General features: G+C 42.3%; 1 protein-coding gene across 1 annotated transcript in view; it reads left to right on the forward strand.

Annotated features, from left to right (window-relative positions):
• Positions 1 to 4,785: 4,785 nt before the first annotated feature.
• Ube2r2 (ubiquitin conjugating enzyme E2 R2) overlaps positions 4,786 to 26,126 on the forward strand; it is a 61,612-nt gene continuing 40,271 nt past the window's right edge. The window contains exon 1 of the mRNA XM_051187555.1: positions 4,786 to 5,474. Coding sequence (XP_051043512.1) covers positions 5,298 to 5,474 — 177 coding nt within the window. The 5' untranslated portion in view covers positions 4,786 to 5,297. The remainder of the gene's footprint in view (positions 5,475 to 26,126) is intronic.

The following is a 26,126-nucleotide window of genomic DNA, read 5'->3' on the forward strand; positions in this document are numbered from 1 at the left end:
TGGTGCACAGACATACACGTAGATAAATCGCTCATGTACATCAAATAAATAAAATTTAAAAAGCAAAAACTGAGCAGGGCATTGGTGGTGCATGCCTTTAATCCCAGCACTCAGGAGACAGAAAGCAGGCAGATCTCTGTGAGTTCGAGACCAGCCTGGTCTACAAGAGCTAGTTCCAGGACAGCCTCCAAAGTAATACAGAGAAACCCTGTTTCGGAAAAAACAAAAAACAAAACAAAAACAAAAAACAAGACAAAACAAAACAAAAAAGCAAAAACCAATATTCTTAAAAATTGTTTTTCGGCTCTTTCCACCATCTTCCCATGTTGTTACCATGGTGTGCATGAATGTCCTGGCTGATGCTCTGAAGAGCATCAACAATGCTGAGAAGAGAGGCAAATGCCAGGCCCTGCTCCAAAGTCATGGTTCAGTTCCTAACTGTGATGATGAAGAATGGTTACATTGCCTCATTGGAATCATTGATAATCACAGAGCTGGGAGAACCATTGTGAGACTCACAGGTTGAACAAGTGTGGCATGATCAGCCCTAGACTTGATGTGCAGCTCAAAGACCTAGGACAATGGCAGAACATCCCATCAGTTTGGCTTCATTGTACTGACAGCCTCAGCTGACATCGCGCACCATGAAGAAGCAAGACGAAACACACAGGAGGGAAAATCCTGGGATCCTTTTTCTAGAGATGTAAAACCCATAAACAAAAAGCCTACGTGGACTGTGTAAAAATTGTTTTTTTAACGATTCCTTTTTATTTTTTAATATCCGCTGCTGTTTGGCTTGCATGTGTGTCTGTGTGAGGGTGTTGAGTCCCTGGAACTAGAGTTACAGATAGGTGTGAGATGCCATGTGGGTACAGGGAATTGAAACAGAGCCCTCTGGAAGAACAGCCTGTCCCATTAGCCAATGAGCCATCTCTCCAGCCCCCACTCCAATATTCTTTAAAAACTGTCAAAGTCATCAAAAGGAAGAAAGGTCTAAGAAGCTGTACTAGTTAAGAATGGATAGGATGTAGAAATAGAAAAATGATACTAATCTCTGAGTTCGAGATCAGCCTGGTCTACACATACAGAACAAGGTCTAGGGCATCCAGGGCTACACTGAGAAACACTGTCTCAAACTGTGCCTCCCTCAGAAAAAAAAGAAAAGAGAAATGACATTGATAAAACCAAAGACAATGTGAATAACCCTGGCTTCAGTTGATAGTAATGCATCAGTATTGGCATATATATATATATAATATATATATATTATATATATATATATATACACACATACACACACACACACACACACACACACACACACAAATATATATGTATTTGCAAGTGATGGAAGAAATTTACTGTGCTCTAGAGTCATGGGCCAAGCAGGCCCTCAACTTCATTTAACCTCTTTTGAGTCCAGGTTCGTTGTTGTTGTGAGTGTACTTCTTGTGGCAGTTGACTAGACTCTACCTGGGTGCAGGAGTTAGTAGCACTTGTGACAGCTCCTTGTGCCAGATGTACTTCTATGATGCCACCCCATAAGTACAGAGGGAATGTTGTAGTCTGACCAGGTGTGGCCATGCATCTTCCTGCTGCTTCTTACTGAACGTCAGCGCTGCTGGTTGTGCTGGATGCCTCCCTTATCTTGAATTTTGTCCCTGACAATGGTGTCACTGGGTTCAACCTCTAAGATGATGATCCCATTCCTCAGGTCTTCATGATCTGCATATTGGGGTCTGCCACTAGGCCACTGTTTAAAGAGAAAGAGGGGAGCAGAACCGGGAAATTTGGGGTTTAAAAAGAACTTTTTATAAGTTGCTGGGTGTGCTGGGCCATGGTGGCCAGCCTGGTCTACAGAGTGTTTTCTTGAAACAAAACAAAACAAAAAACAAAAAGAAACACTTTATTAAAAAACACCCATAATGCACACCTGTAATCTCAGCTCTCAGGAGGCATAGGCAGGTGGATCTCAATGAGTTTGAGGCCATCCTGGTCTACATAGTGAGTTCTAGGACAGTAAAGGTTGCATAGTATCCTATCTCAAAAAACAGACCCCTGCAAAAAAAGGTTTTATTTAATGTGTATATGGATTTTTCTTTTGCTTTTTGTTTCAAGACATGGTTTTCCCTGTGTTGCCTTGGCTGTTCTAGAACTCACTCTGTAGATCAGACTGGCCTCCAACTCACAAGAGATCCACCAGCCTGCACCTCCCACGTGCTGGAATTAAAGGTATGTGCATGTATGGGTGTTTTATCTGCATGTATGTCTGTGCATCATGTGAATACAGTGCCCACTGAGGTGAGAAAAGGGTGTTGAATCCCCTGTAAATGGAGTGGATGCTGGGAACTGAATCCAGGTCCTTTGTAAGAACAGCAAGTTCTCTTCCTAACCAATGAACCATTTCTCCAATCCCTTCTGTGGCTTTGGAGGCTGCCCTGGAACTCACTGTGTAGACCAGGCTGGCCTAGAACTCACAAAGATCCACCTACCTTAACCCCCCCCCCCCCAAGGCTGGGATTAAAGTCGTGTGCCACCATTGCCCAGCTCAATCCACTCCTTTAAAATTTTTTTCTTGCTCTTTTAAAAGAAAGTTATTTATCTTTATTTTAATGTGTTGGTGTGGAGGTGTCAGATCCCCTGGAAATGGAGTTACAGACAGCTATGAGCTGCCATGCAGGTGCTGGGAAATTGAACTCAGTCCTCTAGAAGAACAGCCAGTGCTCTTAACTGCTGAGCCATCTCTTCAGGTCCCCCATTTTTATATTAAAAAATTGTGTGTACATGTGTGTTTTCTGTAGATAAGTACATGCAAGTGTGGTAACCACAGAGATTCCTTGGAGCTGGAGTTGTATGTGGTTGTGAGTTATCTGATGTGGGTGCTGGGAATTGAACTCAGGTCTTCTGGAAGAGAGGTACACACTCTTAACCACTGAATAATCTCCAGGCTTGAATACATGCAGGCAAGCCCCCCCCCATACATCTAAAATACTTAAACAATTTTTACATCATTTATTTGGTGTGTGCCATTGCAAGCACTTAGTATGGGTCAGAGGACAACCTGTGGGAGTCAGTTCTTCTCTGTCAAGCTTAACAGCAGGTCCCTTTACCTGCTGAGGGTTCTCACAGGCTCCTGGATTTTGAGACTGGGTCTTGTAGCCCAGAGCCGATCCTCTTGTCTCTATTCCCAAAGTGCTGGGATTATAGGTGAGCAGTAGCACTATTTGGGTTTTAAGACAGATTCTTCTGTAAGTCAGTTAGGCCTAGATTTTGAAATGACTCTTCTGCTTCAGCTTCCAGATTCTTGGGATCAAAGGCATGTAGCATCATGCTGAGCGGTCAGTATTGTTTTATAAGTCCCAATAATTGCCCTATACTATGGAAGATGTTATAATAGGAAAACTGGGTGCTAAGTACATGAGAACTTTACTGATTCTATAAATCTAAAACTTTTTGTAAAAATGAAGTTGTTTTAGCTGTAGATTTGATTTAACCATTACAATTCTTTGTGTTAGGTGTAATTAATCTTTTACAGAAACTGATAAAACAAGGAGTTGGAATGAACCTTTCTGAACCCAAAATGGTATGTTTGGAACCTTAGTATTCTGGTTTCTGTTTTTGTAAGAAAAGATTTCTTTACGTAGTTCTGGCTGTCCTGGAACTTGCTATGTAGACCAGGCTAGCCTTGAACTCAACCAACCTGCCTCTGCCTATCACATGCATGAGTCACCATGCCCAGCAGTACCTTGGTTTCTGTAGCAAACAATCCTTGAGTATCCTAACCCTGGGACTGAAGACTATATGTCTTCCTATCTCTTTAGTCATGCCATGTCCAGGTAGATCAAGAACGGATCTGTAGGAGGTAAAAGTTCAACCACACCCTTTTGTTTTTTGACATAGGGTCTCCCTATATAGCACTGACTGGCAAGGAACTACTGGTTCCTTGACAGGGTTGGCCTCACACTGGCCCTTCTGTTTTTGCCCCCTCCCCCTTCCTTTCCAAGCTCATACCAGGCCAACCTCAATATTTTGCAATCAGATACTCCAGGGTATAAGCAGCACTCTTCCCCAGATCTCACGGAGGATCTGGAATCAGGTTCAGCACTAGTTTTCTACGCTTTCCACACAACCTTCTCTTAAAAGGGAGTGGGAGCTCGCTTATCTGCTTTTCTCCAGTTCTGCTTTGGGAGACTGCCTTCCCTACGGTGGACGACTTGCCTAGGGGTTCCATCAGCGGCAGACGCAGCTTATTCTAGCATCTACTAAGTGTGGGGACCACAGGCGGGGTGTCGCTGAACGGAGCCCTCAGGGGACCAGGGCTCCACACAGGAAGACTGCGGAGGCCAGGGACGCACAGGGCGAGAGCGCCGAGAGCCTTAGGACCTGAGGTTCCTTCCGGGGCACGCCTCTGGAACCGCGGCGTCCAGCCGCACAACCGTCACTTAGGGCCCAAAGCGATCCTCGGCGGCCCGCCCTTGATCCCCACAGCCGCTTGGCTGTTTAAGGGTGGGGGACACGCGCGGGCGTCACAAAGCGCCGCCACGGTGGGGCCCGGCGGGGGAGAAGCGGGCAGGCGGGAGCAGGAGCCGAGCAAAGCCGAGCGAGGAGGGCGGGGGGAAGGAGGGGCGCGCGCACGCGCACCGGGCCGCTGCCGCCGCGAGCCGCCCCCCTCCCGGCGCGCGCCCCTCCTCCTCTCTCTCCCTCCCTCCCTCCCTCTCTCCCTCCCTCCCTCCCTCCCTCCTTCTCTGCTCTGTCGCTCCCGCGGCGCGAGGCGCTCTCGCTCTTCTCCTCCGCCCCTCCCCCCCGCGCAGCCGCCGCCGCCGCCGCCGCCGCCGTCCCGAGACCCCAGCGCACGGCGCGCCCTCCCTCGTGCGCCCCTCCGGCCCCCGCGGAGAACGAGAGGGCAAGCGAGCACGGCGCTCCCGGCCCAGCCCGGCCCCCCTGTCTTCACCATCGCCTGCCCTCCGCCGCCTTCTTTCGCTTCCACCTCCACTCCCCCCCCCACAAGTAGAGGCCCCCTCCGGGGGGGGGAGGCCCGGGGCCGGGAGCGGATTCCCCCAACTCCCCCAGGCCCGCCCCCGCCCGGCCCGAGTGTGAGGAGGGCCCGGGCCGGTCCGCGTCGAGAGTGAGGAGGACCCCGGGCGGGCCCGCGGGCCGTCTGGGGCCTGATCCGGCCCCGCCAGGCGTGTGAAGACAGGGGCCCGGCCCGGCCCGAGGGCGAGCGGAGGGGAGGGGCCTGGTCCGGCCCGGCGGGTGCGCGAGGACTGGGGCCGCGGCCCCGCACGGCCGCCGCCGCGATGGCCCAGCAGCAGATGACCAGCTCGCAAAAAGCCTTGATGCTCGAGCTGAAATCCCTGCAGGAGGAACCAGTGGAGGGCTTCCGGATCACCCTGGTGGATGAGTCCGACCTCTACAACTGGGAGGTGGCCATCTTCGGACCCCCTAACACCCTCTACGAAGGCGGCTACTTCAAGGTACCCCCACCCCTTCCCGGACCGGCTTCCCGGGCCTCCGCTGCCCTCCGCGGGCCGGCAGCGTGAGCGCGGGGGAGCCGAGGGGGGCTCCTCACCTCGCAGCCCCCTCCCCCATCCGTGGAGGCAGGAAGGCCTTGCTCACCAAGTGCCTTTTCTTTGTCATGGGGCGGGGGCGGGAGGCCAGACTGCACCGGGAAATAGGAAAGCCTCTGTGGCTGGGGTAGTGGCTACCGGGAAGGAGGGCTGCCTTTGTTTTGTTTCTCCAGCTGAGGGTGTGTGGACGTAGAGATGGTCTATCTTCTCTTTCTCGACCCATCCAAGCCTTCTCTGCGCAGGCTGGAACTGCCCCAGAGGGCAGGGTGACCTGCACTTACTGGATTGGACTTTTCTCTTTTTTTTGGGGGGGGGACTGTGGGGGAGGAACATTAGCCTGTCATTCCCGATGTTGCTAGTGCTCTGACATTTGGAGGATTTGTTGGTTTTGGGTAGGAGTAGTTCCAACTTTTGATTCCAGTAGGTGGTAATAAGGAAGAGGACGTGGGGGGGGGGTAGCCAAAAAAGGGAGGATTACGGTATGCTGGCGTTGCCTTGTCCATCCGCTTGAGGGGACTTTAATTTAGTCCTCTTTCTGCTCTTATTCTCCATTTATTTCATAGTTTCCTCTGTTTTCAAAATGCCCTTTGTCCTTTCCTACCAAGTTTACTAGCATTCCCCCCCACCCATACCATGTACAAACATCTACAAAGGGTGGAAAGTGTCAGAGAGATTGATAGTTTCTCACTTTAGGGAGAGAAAATTGAAAGCTTTTTCTTAGGGGGTTGGCTTCTGCAAATGGGGTCGTCCCACAAATGAGAATCATCCGAGGTGAGAGGGTTTCTCACGGTGGAGGGGCTCCTTAGGCAGCCACTGTATAGACATTGCTTCCATTGTTTTCCATGCATTATTCCTGAATTCAGTATTTGGAGACACTGAGGTTTTTTTTGTTTTGTTTTTGTCTTGATTCGACCAAAGTGTTTTTTTGGAGGGTGGAATCCCTGAGTGAAGATGGAGTTGGGGGTTAGAGACAGAGGAAATGAGTATTTAGGAATCCATTTATTTATTTTTATTTCTAGAATTAAGTAAAATAGGCCAGTGAGTCAATTTTAGTTTGTTTTGAAGGGAGGGGTTATCTTGGCACAAGTTTTAAACGAATATCTTAGTCATGTAGTTGTGATGTGTATTTTTAGGACTACCCAATTACTTAACTCTTACTTTCTACCGTTCAAAAGCCTCAATTTCAGGCCTTAAACTGGGTCAACTTTGTTGAAAATAGGATTGATAGGGAATGCTCAACATTCATGCATGTGACAGTTGCTGAATACTTAGTAAAAGGACATTTTTAGAATATTATGTAAGAATGGTATTCTTACCAACTGTCTTTTTGGTCAGTGTACAGTATACTTTTTACATTCAGGTGCTTAAAATTACTGAGTAAAGGTTTAAGTTATTAGTAACAGATTGGAAAGGGTATTATTGTGTCCATGTTGAGGTATGTCATATACTGTCAAATATAATAAACATTTCATTTGTAGATATTGGAAGTAATTACACAAAGTGGAGTTCATACGATGACTTTCCTAGAAAATAATTTGAAAGCAAACTCCTGATTGATTTTAAAGGATACAGTTTGTTTGGTTTTTGTTTTTCTTGTGGTTGAGACAGGATTTATCCTGGCTGTCCTCAAAAACTCTCTGTAGACCAGGCTGGCCTTGAACTCAGAGCTTCACATGCTTTTACCTCCTGAGTGCTGGGATTAAAGGCCTGTACCACCATCCTGGCTTAAGGATACAGTTTAACTTCCAAAAAAGTATCCTTACTGGAACAATCAGTAGTTAAGGTAAATGGATTGTAGTTAATCTCCTCCTATTGGAATTGGTGTTTTTTTTTGTTTTGTTTTTTTTTAAAAAAAAAACTATGAAAGAAAATAAGTACTTCTGTTTACTAATGGGAAACTGTGTGACACTCTTGATTTGGAATTGATAATATTGAGATACTTCCTGTAGCATATACTAATTTAAAGGCTTTGGGCTGGGAATGTAGCTCAGTGGCTTAGCATGCATGTGGAGCCCTGATTTTAAATTCGAACACACACACACCATAAAAATATAGCTTCAGTCCTGGTGATAAAATTGGCTTTGGGGACCAGGGTAGAGAACCTATCTAGCATGGTTAAAGCCCTGGGTTCCATGTCCACTACTGCCCAAGCCTAGACATGTCCCTGAAATACCAGCAATCAGGAAGCAAAGGCAGGAGTTAGGCAAGCAAGTTAGAGGCCAGTCTAGTCTATATAGTAAATTCTAGGCCAACCTCGGGATGAGAGAAAGAAAAAGGGCTTTATTTCCTATTTAATGTTTTGCTTTTGTTTTTCAAGACAGGGTTTCTCTTGTGTTGCTCTGGCTATCCTGGAGACCAGGCTGGCTTCAAACTCAGAGATGCACTTGTTTTTGCCTCCTGAGTGGTGGGATTAAAGTCCTGTGCTGCCAAGCCCAGCTCCTGTGCCTCCTTGTAACATTTCTTTTATGAGTATCTGTTTTGTTTTCATGCATGCGTGTGTGTGTGTGTGTGTGTGTGTGTGTGTGTGTGTGTGTGTGTGTGTGTTTTTTGGAGTTCAGAAGAGGGCATTAGATCCTCTGAAACTGGAGTTACAAATGGTTGTCAGCTACCTTGTGGGTGCTAAGAATTGAACCTGGGTCTTCTATAAGAGCAGCAGATGCTCTTAGCCACTGAGCTAACTCTTCAGCCTTGTTTAAATTTTTTGGAGGGTGGTTTTCAAAGCAGGGTTCCTCTATGTAGGCTTGGCTGTCCTAGAACTAACTCTCTGTAGACCAGGCTTGCAACCCTGTAGACCAGGCTTGCCTTGAACTTAGTGATCTGTCTGCCTATGAGTGTTGGAATTAAAGGTATGTGCTACCATGTCCAGTTTAAATTCCTTAATATTAGGATATGTGTGCCCTATTTTTTTTTTCTGTCCTAATATGTGTGTGATATGTTTGTGAATATGGGGGAGCACAAGCCATGGCTTGTTTGTGGAAGTCAGAGGACAGTTTTTTGGGTGTAGTTTTTTCCTACCTTTGTGTGGGTTCTAGGAATGAAACTCAAATTTACAGGCTTGTATGGCAAGAGGTTTACCTGCTGATCCATCTTTTCTGCCCCTGTACTAATTTTTTGATTCTGGGGTTTGAACCTAGGGCTTCTCAAAGTCTGCCATTGAAGCTATGTCCTCAGCATTTTTACCTGTAGTTTTGTGTAAGAAAAATGATACCCATTCCCTACCCCTATCCAAAACCCCTTACTTAATGGCTCATACATGTTGTGTCAGTGTCTGCCTGTGCTATAGGATGAGGTCCTGTTTATGTAGTTCATGATGGCCAGGAGCACACTCTAACTTGTGCTCACCACTCCTATTCTCAGGCCTCTGAAGTGTCAGGGTGACAGATCTGTGCTACCCTCTTCTAGTAAAGAATGGAAACACTGTATTTATTTATTTATTTTTAAGGCATGTCTCATATAACTTAGGTTGGCTTGAACTTTCTTTGTAACCAGGGATGACCTTAAACTTCTGACCTTGCCTCCCACCTCCCATGTGCTGGTATTACAGGCTATTGTCGCCATGCCAGTTTTATGCCATGCTGGAGATTGAATCCAGGGTATGGTGTGTGCTAGACAAGCACGCTGCCAGCTGAGTTATCCTCAACATCAAAAATGAAAAATCAAACGTATACAGTGTTCTGTCAGAATGTATGCTTGCACACTTCAAGATCCCATTATAGAGAGTTGTAAACTACCATGTGGTTGCTGGGAGTTGAACTGGAAGAACAGCTAGTGCTCTTAACCTCTGAACCATCTCTCCAGCTCTGAAAAATTTTTAAAAAACACTCTGTGTGTGTGTGTGTGTGTGTGTGTGTGTGTGTGTGTGTGAGAGAGAGAGAGAGAGAGAGAGAGAGAGAGAGAGAGAGAATCTGTTTGCCATGGGGGTGGGGTTCTTTTTGAAGACAGAAGAGGACATCAGATCCCCTAGAATTGGAGTTGCAGAGAGTTATAAGCCCACTAATGTGGCTGCTGGAAACTGATTTTGGGTCCTCTTGAAAAGCAACAAATGCTCTTAGCTACTGAACCATCATTCTCACCCTCAGAGATTCTTTTTTTTTTTGGGGGGGTGGTGGTGGTATTGAATAGGATTTCTACAAAGTCCCCAATGTCCTTGAACTCAATATGTAGACCAGACTGGCCTTGAACTCCTTACACCTGCGGAACGCCGAGATTAAAGGCGTGTGCCACCACTCATGGCTCTCAGAAATTCTTTAAAATTTTCATGTGTCTTGGTGTTTTGCCTACATGTATGTCTGTGCACACCTGGTATATGGAAGACAGAAGAGGTCACCAGATAACCTGTAACTGGTGTTACAGATGGTTATGAGCTGCTATGTGGGTGCTGGGTCTTGAACCCTGGTCCTTTGGAAGAGCCATCTCTAGCTCCTAATTTTTTTTTTTCTTCATAGCCAGAGCTATATAGAGAAATCTGGTGTTTGAGGGGGCCAGGAGAGGGCATTGGATCTCCTGGAGCTAGATAGAGTCACAGGTGGTTGTGAGCCCCAAGTGAGTGCTAGGAACTGAATCTGGTTTCTCTTCAAGAGCAGCCAGTGGTCTTAAAGGTGAGCCAGCTCTCCAGCTCATGTTGCACCTTTTTGGTTGTTTTGAGACAGGGTTTCTCTGTGTAGCCCTGGCTGGCCTTGGACTTACAAAGATCCACCTGCCTCTACTTCCCCAGGTTTGGGATTAAAGGCGTGCACCACAACCACCACCACCTGCCTGCTTTTTTTTTTTTTTTTTTTTTTTTTAATGCGAGTGCTCTGCTTTTATGTACGTCTCTGTGCCACATGTGTGCTTGATGCCTGAAGAGATCTGAAGATGTTCACCTGTGAGCTACCATGTGGGTGCTTGAACTCAGACCTGGGTCTTCTGCAAGAATAACAAGTGCTCTTGACCTCTGAGCCACCCCTCTAGCTCAGAACCTTACATTTAGGTGTATCTGCATGCTCACATGATCCATGGTATACAGAGTTAGTTCTGTGCTTTTGCATTGTGGGTACCAGAGATGTAACTCAGGTCATCAGACTTGGTAGCAAATAATGTTTTTACCCGTTGAGCCAGATCTTTGGCCAAATATGAAATTTTTTTTTTTTTTTGGAGGACCCCCCTGGAACTAGTTCTTGTATACCAGGCTGGTCTCAAACTCACAGAGATCCACCTGCCTCTGCCTCCCGAGCTCTGAAACTCTTTAACAGGTTTTTTGTTTGTCTTTGTGAGAAATTTGTTCAGTGGCATTTTCTGCTGTTCTCCTTAAGTTATCTGATTAATTCCTCCTTGGAGAAAGGTAAATTTGTGATCATTATTTTTAATTTTAGTGCTTTTGTTTTAAAACAAGGTTTTTAGTGCGTTCCTCTACAGCTGCAGTTAAAAGTTGGCACAGGATGGCTCAGCTGGTTAAGAGTGCTTGCTGCCAAGGCTGAGGACCTATGTTAGGCAAAGTGCTTTACCACCCGAGTTCCATTTCCAGCTGAAGTTACTCTAGGTTCACTGTGGCATAAGTTAAAGAGGTCACTTAATAAACATAGTAAGTGGTGAACTGGCAGGGAAGTTAAACGAAGACTACAATATTGTATTTTAAGGGAACCTGTTATTTCCAGCTTTGAGAAGTGCTTTCTAGGGCAGCCTCATCTCTCTTGCTGTGGCTGGGAACTCTCTTTCTACTTCAGGAAAGTTTTATTTGTCCTTTTAAGAAATACTTTACTTGGGAGGCAGAAGCCAGCCTGAGATACACAAACACTTTGGGAGAGGGTATGTTTTCCAGCTGAGGATATACCTCAGTGTGAGAGGTATTACCTAGCATGCTACACGACATGGGTCCAGTCTTCATTTCTGCAAAAAATTTTCTTAGTAGGCATGGTGGCTCAAACCTATGTCAGTATAGAGGAGGCTGAAGCAGGATTGTCATAAGGTTTTGAACTACTGAGGCTAGTTTGTACTCAACTGATAGTTGAGACCCTGTCTCTCTTTCAAAATAGCAGTTTTCTCTAGTGAGCAAGCTTGCTAGTAGTGTTGAGTATGTATAAACTCTTCAGGGCTCTTTGCTCATTTATTTGTTTTATTTATGTTTTTTTAAATGTATGTGTATATGTTGTTTGCATGTACATGAGAAAAGGGCATTGGATCCCATGGGATAAGTATAGATGGTTGTAAGCCACCATGTGGGTGCAGGGAATTGAAATCAGCCAGTGCTCTAAACTGCTGAGCCATCTTTCCAGCCTTTGCTCTGTTAATTCATATTTGTACCCCTTGAGGTCAAAAGACACCTTTTGGATTCATATGTCTCCTCCCACCTTGTGGATCAAACTAAGGTCATTAGGCTTAGAGGGGAGTGTCAGTATCTGTGCTTGCTGAATGTTACCAACTTCTTGTTTGAGTTTGTTTTTTTTTTTTTTTTTTTTTTTTTTTTTTTTTTGTCTTTCCAGACATGGTTTCTGTGTGAAACCTTGGCTGTCCTGGAACTCCCTCTGGCCTCGAACTTGCAGAGCTCTGTTTACCTCTTCCAAGTGCTGAGATTAAAGATATGCAACACCATTGCCCACCCAACAAGTTGTTTGATTTTTAGAGACAGGATTTCCTGTACCCATGTTAGATTTTTAAATGAATTCCTGTTCTTGTCTTCACTTAACGCCAAGTTGTAAGCATTGCTACCACACCTGGTTTTTTAGATTGTGAGCTGTTTATGAAATGCTACTCAGCCAGAAAATAGCAGTTTAATTCTATTTCTTTTGCCTTTCTCTCCTTTTATTTATTTTTTCTTGAGACAGGGTCTGTACATAGCCATCCCTCGCTGTCCTAGAACTCACTGTGTAGAACCAACTGGCCTAGAACTCCTAGAGATTAACCTGCTTCTGCAATTAAAGTCCTGTCACCACACTTGAAATCTTTTTTGTTTTCCGGAGAGAGGGAACTCAAACTTCTGGGCTTAAAGATTCCTCCTGTTTGAGCTTTGATACTACTTACTATTATTTTTTGAGCTCTCTCTATTATTTTTTAATGCTCTCTTTTCTTCTTTTTCCTCCTACCCCTCCCTTTCCCTCTCCTGCCCTCCCCTCTTCTCTTGGAACTCTATCTGTAGACCAGGCTAGCCTTGAACTTAAAGAGATTCACCTACCACTGCCTCCTGAGTGCTGGCATTAAAGGTGTGCACCACCACTGCCTGGTTCACTTGAATTTTTTAAAAAAATCAATCAATCAATCATTTATTCATTCATTCATTCATTCATTCATTCATTTATTTATTTAACAAACTCATTTGGTTGATTTAAATTTTTAGCCTTATTTGGGCTGTGAAGTTCCTCTCGTTACATTTTTTTTTCTCCTGGGAAGAAATTGGATTTTATTTTAGAGTTTGCTTTCAGTGACATTTTATCTAGTCGTTGAGTTGCCTAATTTAGAGTTCAGGTTCTTAATAACTGAAGGTTTGGCTAAACAACAAAAGAAGATGATTGTATCTTGAGAATATAGTCAATATAGCAAATTAGCATCTTTGTAAAGGAATCCTACAACTAAATGTAGCAGTGATAATGAGGGACATTAGCAAAACCTGCTGGCAATAACAGCCTTGACTCCTATGGTCCCCTGAAGATAAAGATTGCTTAACCTCATTTGGAGAATCCAAGAACAAAACAAACCTAATTCTGTTTTTGCCTTAACTTTTACAATATTGGAATTTAAAAGCCAGGAGTGGTGATACACCCCTTTAATCCTGGCACCCAGGAGGCAGAGGCAGGCAGGTCTCTCTCTCTCTCTGTGAGTTTGAGGCCAGCCTGGTCTACAAAGTGAGTTCCAAGACAACAAGGAGTATTACACAGAGAAACCACTGTCCTGAAAAACTAGCAAAAAGAAGTTAAGATCTACCAGACAAGTACATTTTGGTTTTTTGAGACCAAGTTTTACTATGTAGTAAAATTTAAAAAAAAGAAACAATAAAAAAAGTTCCAGAGAGAGAGAGAGAGAGAGAGAGAGAGAGAGAGGGAGAGGGAGAGGGAGAGGGAGAGGGAGAGGGAGAGGAGAGAGAATGTTGCCTGCTGTGTACTTGGGTAGTGGAAGCACGGAGATCAGGCTTTCAGGGACATCTTCAACAACAAAGTGAGTTCAAGCGAGCCTGAGTTCAGACCCCTGTCTCAAAGAAACCAAACACCAAAACATTGATGTGCTAGAGATGATGGCTCAATGGTTAGGAGCATTTGTTGCTCTGGCAGATGAGTTGGGTTGACTTTCCAGTACCCAAATGGCAGCATACAGGCATCTGTAACATTTCCAGGTACCACCATATGCCCTCTTCTGAGCAGCAGGCACCAGGTGGGTATGTGGTGCATAAACTTCCATGAAATAATTGAGTAAATCTTAAGTTTAAAAGTGTACAATTAAAATATAGTTAAAAAATTAAGAAAAAGAAGTTGTGTCTAACAGAGGCATTCCTAATTCTGTGCTGTAAATATAGTGCAGGAGTGGGATGGGGTAGTGGGGGTTTTAAAGCATGTTTGAGGCTCTGGTTTTTAGTCTCCAACATTACTAAAAAAAAAGAAAAAGTACTTGCTCAAGGTATATACTTAAATGAGCAAAATGGAGCTGATCTTCAAAGAAACTTACTTTGTAGACCAGTCTGGCCTCAAACACAGAGATCTGCCTGCCTCTGACTCCTGAGTGCCAGATTAAATGTTTGAGCCACCACTGCCTGGCTGTTTTCATTTCTTCTGGGTGTTACCTAGGAATAGAATTGCTAGTTCATATGATAAAACTGTGTTTACTATTTGAGGAATTATTAGACTGCTAGACATGCTCTACCCTGTTACATTCCTAGCTCTAGTCTTTGAGAGTTCTAATTTCTTCATATTCTAACTGTATGTATCTACTGTGAAAGAAAAATTAAACCTGGTGTGGTTGCATTCACTTTTAATATCAAACTTTGAGGCAGAGATAGGTTTTGTGAGCTGGAGGCCTTCCTGGTCTACTATAGTGAGTCCCAGGCCAACCAGGGTTACATTACATTAAAAAAAAAAAAAAAAAAAAAAAAAGGTTTGTGTGTGTGTAGGCAAGATGATTCAGTGGTTAAGGCTGCTTGTCACTGACCCTGAAGATTGTGAGTTTAATATCCAGGACCCACATAGTAGGAGAAAACCAACTCCTGCAAATTGTTCTGACTTACATGAGTGCACATATGTGTAAATATTTCTTTTAATTACATGTAGGCATTTATCTCTGCATTGTATATTCACATATTAGTACAGGTGCCCAGAGAGGCCAGAAGCATCAGATCCCCTGAAGCATCTGAGAGCTGTCCTCACTAAGATCAGAGCAGCAGTGCCCTTAACTGCTGAGCTGTCTTATCTCCCCAGACCTAAAAAATTAGTTCATAACAGTTGAATGTATTTAAAAGCTGAGATACTACATTCAGTTTCATGGAAGTCACTATTGGCTTGGTTATACTTATATTTTGTTGTAAACCAAAGAATTTCATTGCATTGTGAGGCTGCTATCCTAAGGTTGGCATTAATCATGGAAAGTTGGAGTCCTGTATAAACAGTTAAAGTTTGCCAGTGGTTGAGTGCTTACTTAGACTCTACAAGACCTTTGGTTCAGTTAAACTCCTAATGATACAAAAGTGAAAAATGAACAGTTTAATAAGTTAAATAAATGGTTTTGTCTTTATAAGAGCTGTTTAAATTTAGGTTCGTATATTTGGTAAGGAAAAAAGTCTTAAGATAGGATGAGCCCTCCACCCCCCACAAGGTTTTTTTTGTGTAGCCTTGGCTGTTCTGGAACTCTTTCTAGACCAGGCTGCCCTCAAACTCAGAGATCTGTCACCAAGCCCGGTGGATGAAAATAACTCTATCATCATAGATATTATTTAGAAATTCAAGTTTTATTACAGTGATATTTAACATTTTTATTTTTTAAAAAGTCAAGTATAGAAAAACAAGCAATATGTCTTCCTTAGACCTGAAAGCCACTTAACTGTTAAATGTTAATTCTCCAGAAATAGTCTATGCATATGTAAACATATCTATATTCTCTAAAGTTAGAAGCTGCAGCCTGGTGTGGTGATACACGCTTGTACTCTGCAACCTGAAGCAGAATGATTGTCCCTTATAAGATGATATTAAAGTGTTAACCAGATAACATTGTTTTTAAATTTTAATTTTTTCTCGGGAGATTCATTATTGTCAATATATGTGAACTAGCAGTATTATTTGTGAAGGGTATTCTGATTGTGAAAGGTGTAACCTAATTGATCTAGAACTTAAGACCACTACTTCCTTGGTTTTCTGAGTGAATGTAAGGGCTGTAAGTAATGTGTACCACACCACTCTGGGCTTTTAAATACTGTAGTTTTATATTTTTTTCTATTTATTATTAGACTTAATTTTTTTTTTTTTCCAAGACAGGGTTTTTCTGTAGCTTTGGAGGCTGTCTTGGAACTCACTTAGTAGACCAGGATGGCCTAAATGCACAGAGATCCAGCTGTCTCTACCTCTGAAGTGCTGGGATTAAAAGTGTGCGCCACCACCACCCAGCCTATTAGACTATATTTTATGTGTATGAGTGTTTGCCTGCATGCATGTATGTACATTTTGTGTCTGCTTGGTGCTCCTGGAGGTCAGAAGAGGGTGTCAGATCCCCTGGAATTAGCATTGCCATGTGGACCCTGGGAACTGAACCCACATCTTCTGCAAGAGCAACAAGTGCTCTTAACTTCTGGCCCATCTCTTCATCCCACATTTAATTATTACTTTTTATTTGTTTTGTGACAACTTGAATAACATAGTCTTCTTCTGTTCACATCCTAAGTGTTGAGGTATCAGTACAGACATGTCACCATGTTTAGTTTATGCCTGCACTTTATAATTGCTATTTAGTATACATGCTGTAATTTTGTACTGCCTATGTTGTTGGACTTTTTTTCTTTTACCTTAATATAAATTTTATTTTTCAAGGAAATTTACTTCATACATCCTTAGAATGTACCCTTTGCAATTAAATATTGTAGATTTTAGAAATATAGCCTGATACAGAGGTGTGCATCCATTCAAGATACTGGAAAACTGAGGAGGTCAGTCCAATCTAGGCAACATACACGCAGCCCATTTCAAAAAAGGAAAATAGATAAAGATTAATGGATGCCTTCCCCTTCTTTTGTTGATTTTCGAGACAGGGTTTCTTGTGTAAGAGCCCTAGCAGCACTGGTCACTCCATAGACCAAGCTGACCCAGATCTGCCTGCCTGTGCCTCCCCAGTGCTGGGATTAAAGGTGTGTGCCATCACCACCAAACTATGGATGCCCCTATAACCACTATTCAGCTTTGATCTAAAATATTACAAATACTTGGTTTTTGTCTATTATAAATTAGTACAAATAAATTTCTGTAGGTCTGTATGTTTACATCTGGAAATTTGGGTAGTACATTTAATGATTTCACAAAAATAATTGAAGCAAATTCTGAAGGATGTTTAGATTTTTTTTTCTGAGTGATAGCTATTGTCTGAATTTGAAAGCATTAAATAACCAGTATCTTTCAGTTTAATACCTTTTTACATATAAACTAGTTTAGCCAATGCAATACAGAGAAACCCTATCTCGAAAAACAAAGCAAAAAACAAACAAACAAAAGATTAGGAGAGTCAGGTTTCATTAAGTTTGGTCAAGGTTTTCCAATATTTGGTACTTTTTGTAAATTCAAGTATTATTGGAGGAGATGATGAAATTGTCATGGGGATCATTAAATGCATTTAGATGGTGCTTAGGGCAGTGTTCTAATATTAAGCAAATGATGAAGGGCTAAACTAAAATATCATTTTTTGAAAACTTGAAAATAATAGTTGAAAAATATGTTAATATAGGAGTACATGCCTGTAATCCCAGCCCAGGATCATATAGTAAAGTAATGGAGTCTGCATATTATTTATATAAAATACTATTTCTCTTTGTTCTTTGTCTGTCTTTGTTTTTCTCTATTAAATGAGACTGAGTTGGGACTACATATAACAAGACCCTATCTCCAAAACACACAGACAGTTTTGTCAGCTTGCACTTTTTCAGACTCTTCTAGGTTAGACAAGATCTGGTGGAAATATCTATGTGTAATTCTAATTTTCATTTAGTTTGTTAGTGTGGGGGGACCATAATGTACATGTGGAAATACAAAGACAGGTTTCAGGAGTCGGTTCTCTCTCCTGGCACTGAACTCAGACCATCTTGCTAGTGTGGCAAGTGCTTTTCACCTGCTGAGCCATCTTTGCTACCCACCTGCAAGTTATGGGGGAAAGCGATAATTCTCTTATTTTTGTTTTTTGAAACAGGGTTTTTCTATGTAGCCCTGGTTGGCCTGGAACTTGCTTTACAGACCAGGCTGAAGCACTAGAATGGTCTTGAATTCACAGAGACCTGTGTATGCCTAGCAGATACTGGGACTAAAGGTGTATGGTGCTACACCCAGTTTATTATTTGTTGTAGTGAGATGGGGTCTTATTGAAAGAAAAATTAATGGCCTGAATACATGGTAGCAGATCTAAATTTATAAATAAAAAGGTTATGCAAATAGGTCCTCATATTATCAAGAAAAAAAAAAAGAGATGGGGTCTTATTGTAGGTGAGGATGACCTTGATGATCCTGCCTCAACACGCAGAGTACTATGATTATAGACATTCACTACCTAGACCAGTCTCCATGTAATCCTAACAGATCAATATATTCAGTTTTACTTTATGATTTGAATGTAAGGTTGTTTTTTGTTTGTTCCCTGGCTGTCCTGGGACTCACTCTGTAGACCAACCAGGCTGGCCTCAAACTCACAGAAATCCACCTGCCTCTGCCTCCTGAGTGATGGGATTAAAGGGGTGTGTGTGTGTGTGTGTGTGTGTGTGTGTGTGTGTGTGTGTGTGTGTATGTGTGTGTGTGTACCATTGCTTTTTAAAGTTTTTTTTTTTTTTTTTTTTTTACCTTATGTGCATTTGTGTTTTGCCTGCATGTATGTCTGTGTGAGGTTGTTGAATTCCTGGAACTGGAGTTTCAGACAGTTGTAAGTAAGCTGCCATGGGGGTGCTGGGAATTTAACCTGGGTCCTCTGGAAGAACAGCCAGTGCTCTCAACCACTGAGCCATCTCTTCAGCTCCCTTACCCCTTCATGCATATTCCAAGAAATTTTTTTTTATTTTTTTAAGACAAGAGCCTAGAACTTACTGTGAAGACCAGGCTAGCCTTGAACTCACAGAGGTCTACCTGCTTCTGCTCTAATATCTCTGACTATTGAGACAAGGTTTCACTCTCTCAGGCTAGTCTCCTTGGTAGTTGTAGGATTATTAGGTGTGTAGCTCCTGCACTCAGCCAGTATGTTTTTTTTTTTTATTTTATTTTATTTATTTTACCTGAGTATGAATGTCATGTCTGCATGTATATATGTTTGCCACATGGCCTGGTGCTTGTAAAAGTCAGAAGAGGTTGTTGAATCTGAAACTGGAGTTACAGATTGTTTTTGTCTCTCTCTCTCTTTTTTTTTTTTTTTGTTTTGTTTTGTGTTTGGTGACAGGGTTTCTCTGTGGCTTTGGAGGCTGTCCTGGTACTAGCTTCTGTAGGCTAGGCTGGCCTCAAGCTCACAGAGATCCATCTGCCCCTGCCTCTCAAGTGCTGGGATTAAAGACATGAGCCATCACCGCCTGGTCAGAGTTACAGATTGTTGTGACCTATCATATGGATGCTGGGACTTGAACTTTGGTCCTCTGCAAGAGCAGCCAGTGTTCTTAACCACTGAACCATCTTTCCAGCCCCTAGTATGTTATTCTTTATGATCTCCCTCACAGAGTTTATCAGATAGAAGGCAGAGAGTAAAAGTTGTTTTTCTGCTGTAAAGTCTTAATGGTTAGTTTTAAATAATTTAAAAAGTATTCTTCTTGGGAGGCAGAGGCAGGCAGATCTCTGTGAGTTCCAGGCCAGCCTAATCTTCAGAGCAAGTTCCAGGACAAAACAAAACAAACAAACAAAAACACAAAAAGGTATTTATTCTTATGAGTGTTTTGTCTGCATCTATGTGTAGGTGTACCTGTATGTGTGCAGTTCTTTTGGAGATCAGAAGAGAGTGTCAGTCTCCTGGAACTGGAGTGGCAAATGATTGTGAACCACCATGTGGGTGATGGCACCTTTTGCAAGAGCAACTGGTTTCTTCACTGATAAGGCAACTTTCCTGCCCAATACGTGTTTTTAAAATTGAGCAACTGAGAATTTTATTCTTTACTAAGAATAGGAGATGTGGTACGTAAAAAGTAGGCATGGTGCTACATATAATCCACATATCAGGAAGCTGATACAGGAGGGTTTCTATGAGTTTGAGGTCTTTCTGGACTATGTAGGAAGTTCTAGGCCAGCCTGGGTTTTCAGAGCAATAGGAATGAGAGAAGAGAGAAACCTAATAACTCTCAAATTTAGTCTGTTTTCCTTCCTTCCTTCCTTCCTTCCTTCCTTCCTTCCTCCCTCCCTCCCTCTTCTCCTTCCTCCCATCCATCCATCTATTCATGTATATCATGTTTTGTTCTCATTTGTTTTCTGAACCCCACTGCCAGCCCTCATGTCCCTTCCCACCTCCATCTGATTCATTTTCTTCCCGCAGTCCTCCCTTCTGCATGTCTGTTAAACATATTCCATATCTTCTGTATTTCCCACAACTCTTAATACTTCTTCCCCTCTTATTCCCCTAGATTTTTTAATAGATTCAGTGCACCCAATTTCTTGAGTCTCTATGGGTCAATTTTTAGATTCTAAATAACCTTAAGAGGTGACAAAACTATTGAGTGCCACTTGAACTATTGATACTTACTTCTAGTGGGGCTAGAGACTAAGAATTCTGTATTTTATTGAACCTTTGAATTTTAGTGCTAAAACTTTATTCTTGAGGTTCATTAACAGGATAAGGATGTTATAGCTTTAGCCTCATATAGAAGTATATAGATATGAAAATAAATACCAGAAATATCAAACACACACACACACACACACACACACACGTGCGCACACACACTCTTGTGTGCGTGCGTGCATGCATGTGTTGGGGTTGCTGGCTCTAAAATGCTATCTTGAGCCAGGAGTAAGAGGCAAGGTACTGAGGTGGGAAGATGTGGAGTTGAAGGGTAAGCCCAAGCAACACACTGTCCTCAAACCTCAGCAAAAAAATAAGGAGACGTGGTTTAAAATGTAGGCACTAATGCTGGGCAGTGGTGCTGAATACCTTTAATCCTAGCACTCTACTGAGTTTGAAGATAGCCTGGTTCCACAGAAAAACCCTGTCTCAAAAAACCAAACCAAAACAAAAAGATAAGGATATTAAAGACCATTAGTTTCTGTTCAGGATGTGATGGTGGGTAAATGTTTTAACTCCCTATGTGCCTTCATTTCCTTTGTAAAATGAAGGTTGAAATGTAACATCTGTCTTGTTCTTGGAATGTCGTTAGAATGAATTATCACATAGAAGTATTTAGAATGTATCTATTGCTAATTTAAGAAGCACATATAGAGCTGGGCAATGGTGGTGCACACCTTTAATCCCTATACTCGGGAGGCAGAGGCAGGAGGATCTCTGAGTTCAAGGCCAGCCTGATCTACACAGTTTCCAAACTACAAAGAAACCCTGTCTGGAAAAACAAACAAAAAACAAAAAACACATCTCTGTTTGTTGCTTTTCATGTTTGCTAAATATTGTTATGATCAATAATTTTTCAATTTAAATAATACATAGGTTGAAAAGCTTTATGTATTTCCATATCTCTGTCTTGTCAGAGGGTTTGTTATTATTTGCAAATAAAATATACTAACAAATGTGTTCATGCCATGTAATTCCCAAAGGCTTTTGTCCATTCTAGTTACTTGTTTTTTCTGAATGCCATCATAATTTTAAGGTATAGCTATATCTATTTTTGTAATTAAAACTTTTTTTGTGAGTCTAGCAGTGGTGGCACACACTTTCAATTCAAGGTAAAAAAGCAGGCATTTTGAGACCAGCCTGGTCTACAGAGTGAGTTCAAGGACAGCTAGGGCTACACAGAAAAACCTGTCTTGAAAACAAACAACTTTTTTTGTTGTGGAAGATGATCATGAGGAATCCCATACTGTGGAGTATATCCTTCCACTTTTAATTTTTTTTTTAAAATTGTGTGTGTGTTTTCAATAATGTATGTGCAAGCTGTGGGAATGTGCACACATGCTGTGATGCACATGTGCCGTGGTGCACAGAGGACAACTCTATGGAGTCAGTTATCTCCTTGTCCTGGAAGTATGTTACCCACTGAGCCTTTGCCCTGGGTGCGTGCGTGCGTGCGTGCGTGCGTGCGGCTGGCTGGCTGGCTGGCTGGCTGGCTGGCTGGCTGGCTGGCTAGAGGATACTTGGGTGTAATCCTAAGGAACTATTCACCTTCTTTGAAACAGATTTCCTTGGCTTATTGCTCACTAGTTAGGATAAGAGTGCCTGGCCGTGAGCGCCAGGTAATCCTCCTGTCTTCATCTCCAAGGTGCTGGAAGTACAAGCACATACCACAACTCCTGGTTTTTTTAGGTGCGTGTTGGGACTCAAACTCAGCAAAACAAGCACTTCCCTGACTGAGTCATCCCCTTCTCCACCTCCTTCCAAATTTCTAACAATTTTTTTGTGGTGCTGTGAATGGAACCCAGGACCTCTCATTCAGCAAGAGTGCTACCACTGAGTTATAAGTCTAGCCTTTAAAGAGCTTTTAAAAACATTTATTTGGATGTGTGTATAGACTTGTGGAGGCCAGAGTACAGTTTGCATATGTTAATTCTCTCCTTCCATGGTGTGCATGCTAGAGATTGAACTCAGGTCATCAGGCAAGCGCAAAGAGTTTATATTTTTTTCAAGATAGGGTTTCTCTGTGGCTTTGGAGGCTGTCCTGGAACTAGCTCTTGTAGATCAGGCTGGCCTCAAACTCACAGAGATCTGCCTGCCTCTGCCTCCCGAGTGCTGGGACTAAAGATGTGTACCACCACCGCCTGGCAAAGGTTTATTTTTTTATGTTAAGGATTTATTTGTTTATGAGCATTTACTTTGTTCCCATTCATCCCTCTGTTGGTAATATATTTGTGTTTCCGTGTTTTAACTATTGTCAAGTTTGATTCTGTGCACATTTTTTTTTTGTGTGTGTATGTGTTGATGGCAATGGTTTCCAGAGCTGCACCTGCTAGTTAAGGTCTCTATCACTGAGCTAATTCCTATATTCTGATTTATATTGGCAAGTGTACACACCCATGTAGCTGCCACCACAAGTTATAGGGCATATATTTTTCTAAAACTTCCTTGATGCTGCTTTTCTGATCATTTCTACCCCTACATTATCTCAGGCACTTTAAATTTTAATTGAAAATTATTTCATGTATATCTACTCAATATCTAGAACCCTGCAAGGTAAGGTTAAAAAAGAGAAAAAAATCACTCAACTCAAAAGAAAATAGTTAAAAAAAAAAAAAAAACCTAGAAAATTGAGATGGAATATCTCATAAAAATTTCATCATGAAATTAAAAATAAAAATGAAAGGGCTGGGGCTGGAGAGATGGCTCTGTGGTTAAGAGCATTCATTACGTGCTCTTCAGAAGACCTGGGTTCCCACCCACATGGGGCTCAAAACTGTAACTCCAGTTCCAGGGGGTCTGGCTGCTCCTCACATAGATGTACATGCAGGTGAAAACACCAATCCCATAAAAAGAAATCTTTAAAAAAATGAAAATGAAGCTGCAGCCAACGGCACAGCCATTTACCAGTAGTGAGTAATTACTGTTTAATTTCAGCACCCGGAAAGTAAAAATTTTTAGGGTGATTAGCTTTTGGTGAGGACGGTTGCTGAGCAAGTTGAGAATGTTGACAACAGCTTCAGTACTAAGAAATTCAAGTGATTTCGAGTAGTTTCCTTGGCTTAGATGAGTCAGCACATGTTATTGATACTACTCATTTGATGTTTACTTGACTTGTGGATACAGAGTTTGAAGCTATGGAAGATTTAGTTTGTGTAAGGGCTGGGGATGTAGCTCATTTTTGGTCATAGTGTTTGCCTGAAACCAAAACAAAAGAGTTTGTATGAATGCATATTTGGAAGAATCCTGGTCAGGAATTCAATACAACACAAAAGTGGAACCTAAGACACATTTTAACTGACTGTGATAAAAATGCATGTAGAACAGAAGAGGGCAAATTAACAAATTGGTGAACCTATGCATTGTAATTAATGTTTCAAGCTTATGGTCATTCATTCCACTTTAAGAGCAGGAAATGGTTGAATCAGTCGTGTATAATGGACCAGTAGTGATGAAAAGGTAAATTTCATTCACTTTTGTATATTTCCCAAAGAATGTCCTGATGTCCCTATATATAGCAATTCAATGGTGTGACATTTCAGCTCAGGCTAGTAACTCACTGCATTTCCCAGATAGGCCTCGAATTCATGGTAATTCTCTTGCCTTAACTGCCCAATTGCTGGATTACAAATATGAGCCACTATGCCTAGTTTTTTTCTATTTTTGCTTTTAAAGCCCAGTGCCAAAACAGCTGAAGAATGGCTGAGACATTTTTTTTCTTTTAGAATGTGTGAGAGCCTGAGCATGTGCATGCTTAGCAGGTGGGCATTTGGAGGTCAGCGGACAATCTTCTGGGGTCTGTGCCTTCTGCCTTGTTGTCAGGGTCTCTTTTGTTTCTGCTGCTGCTCTGTATATAGCTAGTTATAGTGCCTGCCTATGGCGGCCAGAGGACAGTCTTGAGTGTTGCTCCTCAGTTACTGTCCACCTGTTTTATCTTTTAAAAATTAGGAGAAAGAGAAGCCAGCACATAATTATCTTTCAGGAAATGAGGTTTGTTAGGCTACTCTTGACACTTAAAAGTGGGAAAACATTAGAAAGGAGGTCTGCCAGGCTTGGTGGTGCACACCTTTTTAATTCTAGTAGAGTCAGGTGGATCTCTGAGTTTGAGGCCAGTCTGGTCTACAGAGTGAGTTCCAGGACAGCCAGGACTACATAGAGAAACTCTGTCTCCACCCCCCCCTCCCAAAAAAAAACTCACAAAAAACAAAAATAAAATTGTCTTATTAGAGAACTACAAAGATGATAGCTCCTGTTCATTGCACTAGCATTTGCCCTTTCCTGTGCTAAAATGGGCAAGATGTCTGTTATCTGTGGGGTGTGTGTGTATAATTTTATATAAATAATATGCAGACTCACTTAAAGGTGACCCTGTACAAGTTTCTAAGACGTTGTATTTGTTTTCCTTATAATAAGATTCTGATAATAACTCAGGGTTATTTTAGTAATTAACTGAGTAAATGTGTAAAATATTTTAGAAGCATTTCCAGCACATCCAGCACATGCCCATTGAATGATAGCTGCTTGCTTTTCTTGTTAATTGTGTATGGGAGTAGATCTGCATGTGTTTCTGTGGGTACATTCTCTTGTGCATGCTTGTGTAGAGGTCAGGAGTAGAAGGTGGATGCCCTTTTCCATTGCTCTCTACCTTATTTTACTGAAACTTGAGTTGGCCATTTCAGCTAGGCTGGTTAGCTAGGATGACCCCCAGAATCATCCTGGGTCTGTCTCATCTCCAATCCCCTAACAAGCATTACAGATGTGCATCTCCATGCTCATGTAGTGCAGAGAATCCTAATGCCTGTCTTCATGTTTGCACAGCAAGCACTTTAACCCACTGGGCCACCTGCCCATTCCTACTGTCATATCATTTCGACAGCAATGAGATCTCATTAATGCAGTTCTGTAAATGGAGTGAAGAGTAGAATTAAGGCTTGTAGGGAGTTTGAGAGACTTGCTCATGGTTACACAGATTAGTTTGTATTCCAGGTTCTATATGCCTTAACTATATATTTCCCGTGCTCTCAAAAGTATGTACTTGAATGTTCAGCTATGGAGGTCTGTTAGACAGTTGTTTGGTAAGAGGTCCATAAAGATCCTTGTGATTGGACTGTAGTTTGGGAGACAGAATATAGCCTTCAGTAAGAGGTGTAATGGTCATGGCTAATAAGCCGAATATACGTAAAAAAATTGAGCATATAGATAGTGCTGGGCTTTAAGTTGAGGGCCCTATGTATGCTAGCCAAGTGCTTATCCACTGAGCTATGTGCACTTTGCCCAGTATATTTTCAGGAGAAAAATTAGAGTTAGGGCACAGTTTAGTATTTAATTAGGCAGTTTAAGAGGATCTGGACTTTTAAAATGAAGTCAGACTTGGTTGTCAGAATTAGGACTACACTGATTAGGTGTATTTAAAGTGGCAGTAGGGCAAGGAGAATTGCTAGAGAATGGTAACAAAAGTGTCATTGGTTGCTTCATTTATAGTCCTGTGTATACTAAATCATGCTGGACTCATGGTCTAGATGCCCTTTGCAATACTAAGTGTCATTTTGTCCTGGTGGCTGATGACTTAACTGACCTGCTTGTCTGGATTCCTTAATTCTGGCTTTAAATTTAAAATTTGACCTTCCCTCCAAATCCTGTTAATCGAGATTGTTCGCTGTCTTCACTTAAGAAATACAT

The sequence above is a fragment of the Phodopus roborovskii genome, unplaced genomic scaffold, assembly GCF_943737965.1.
Source record: "Phodopus roborovskii unplaced genomic scaffold, PHOROB, whole genome shotgun sequence".
Classification (NCBI taxonomy): Eukaryota; Metazoa; Chordata; class Mammalia; order Rodentia; family Cricetidae; genus Phodopus; species Phodopus roborovskii.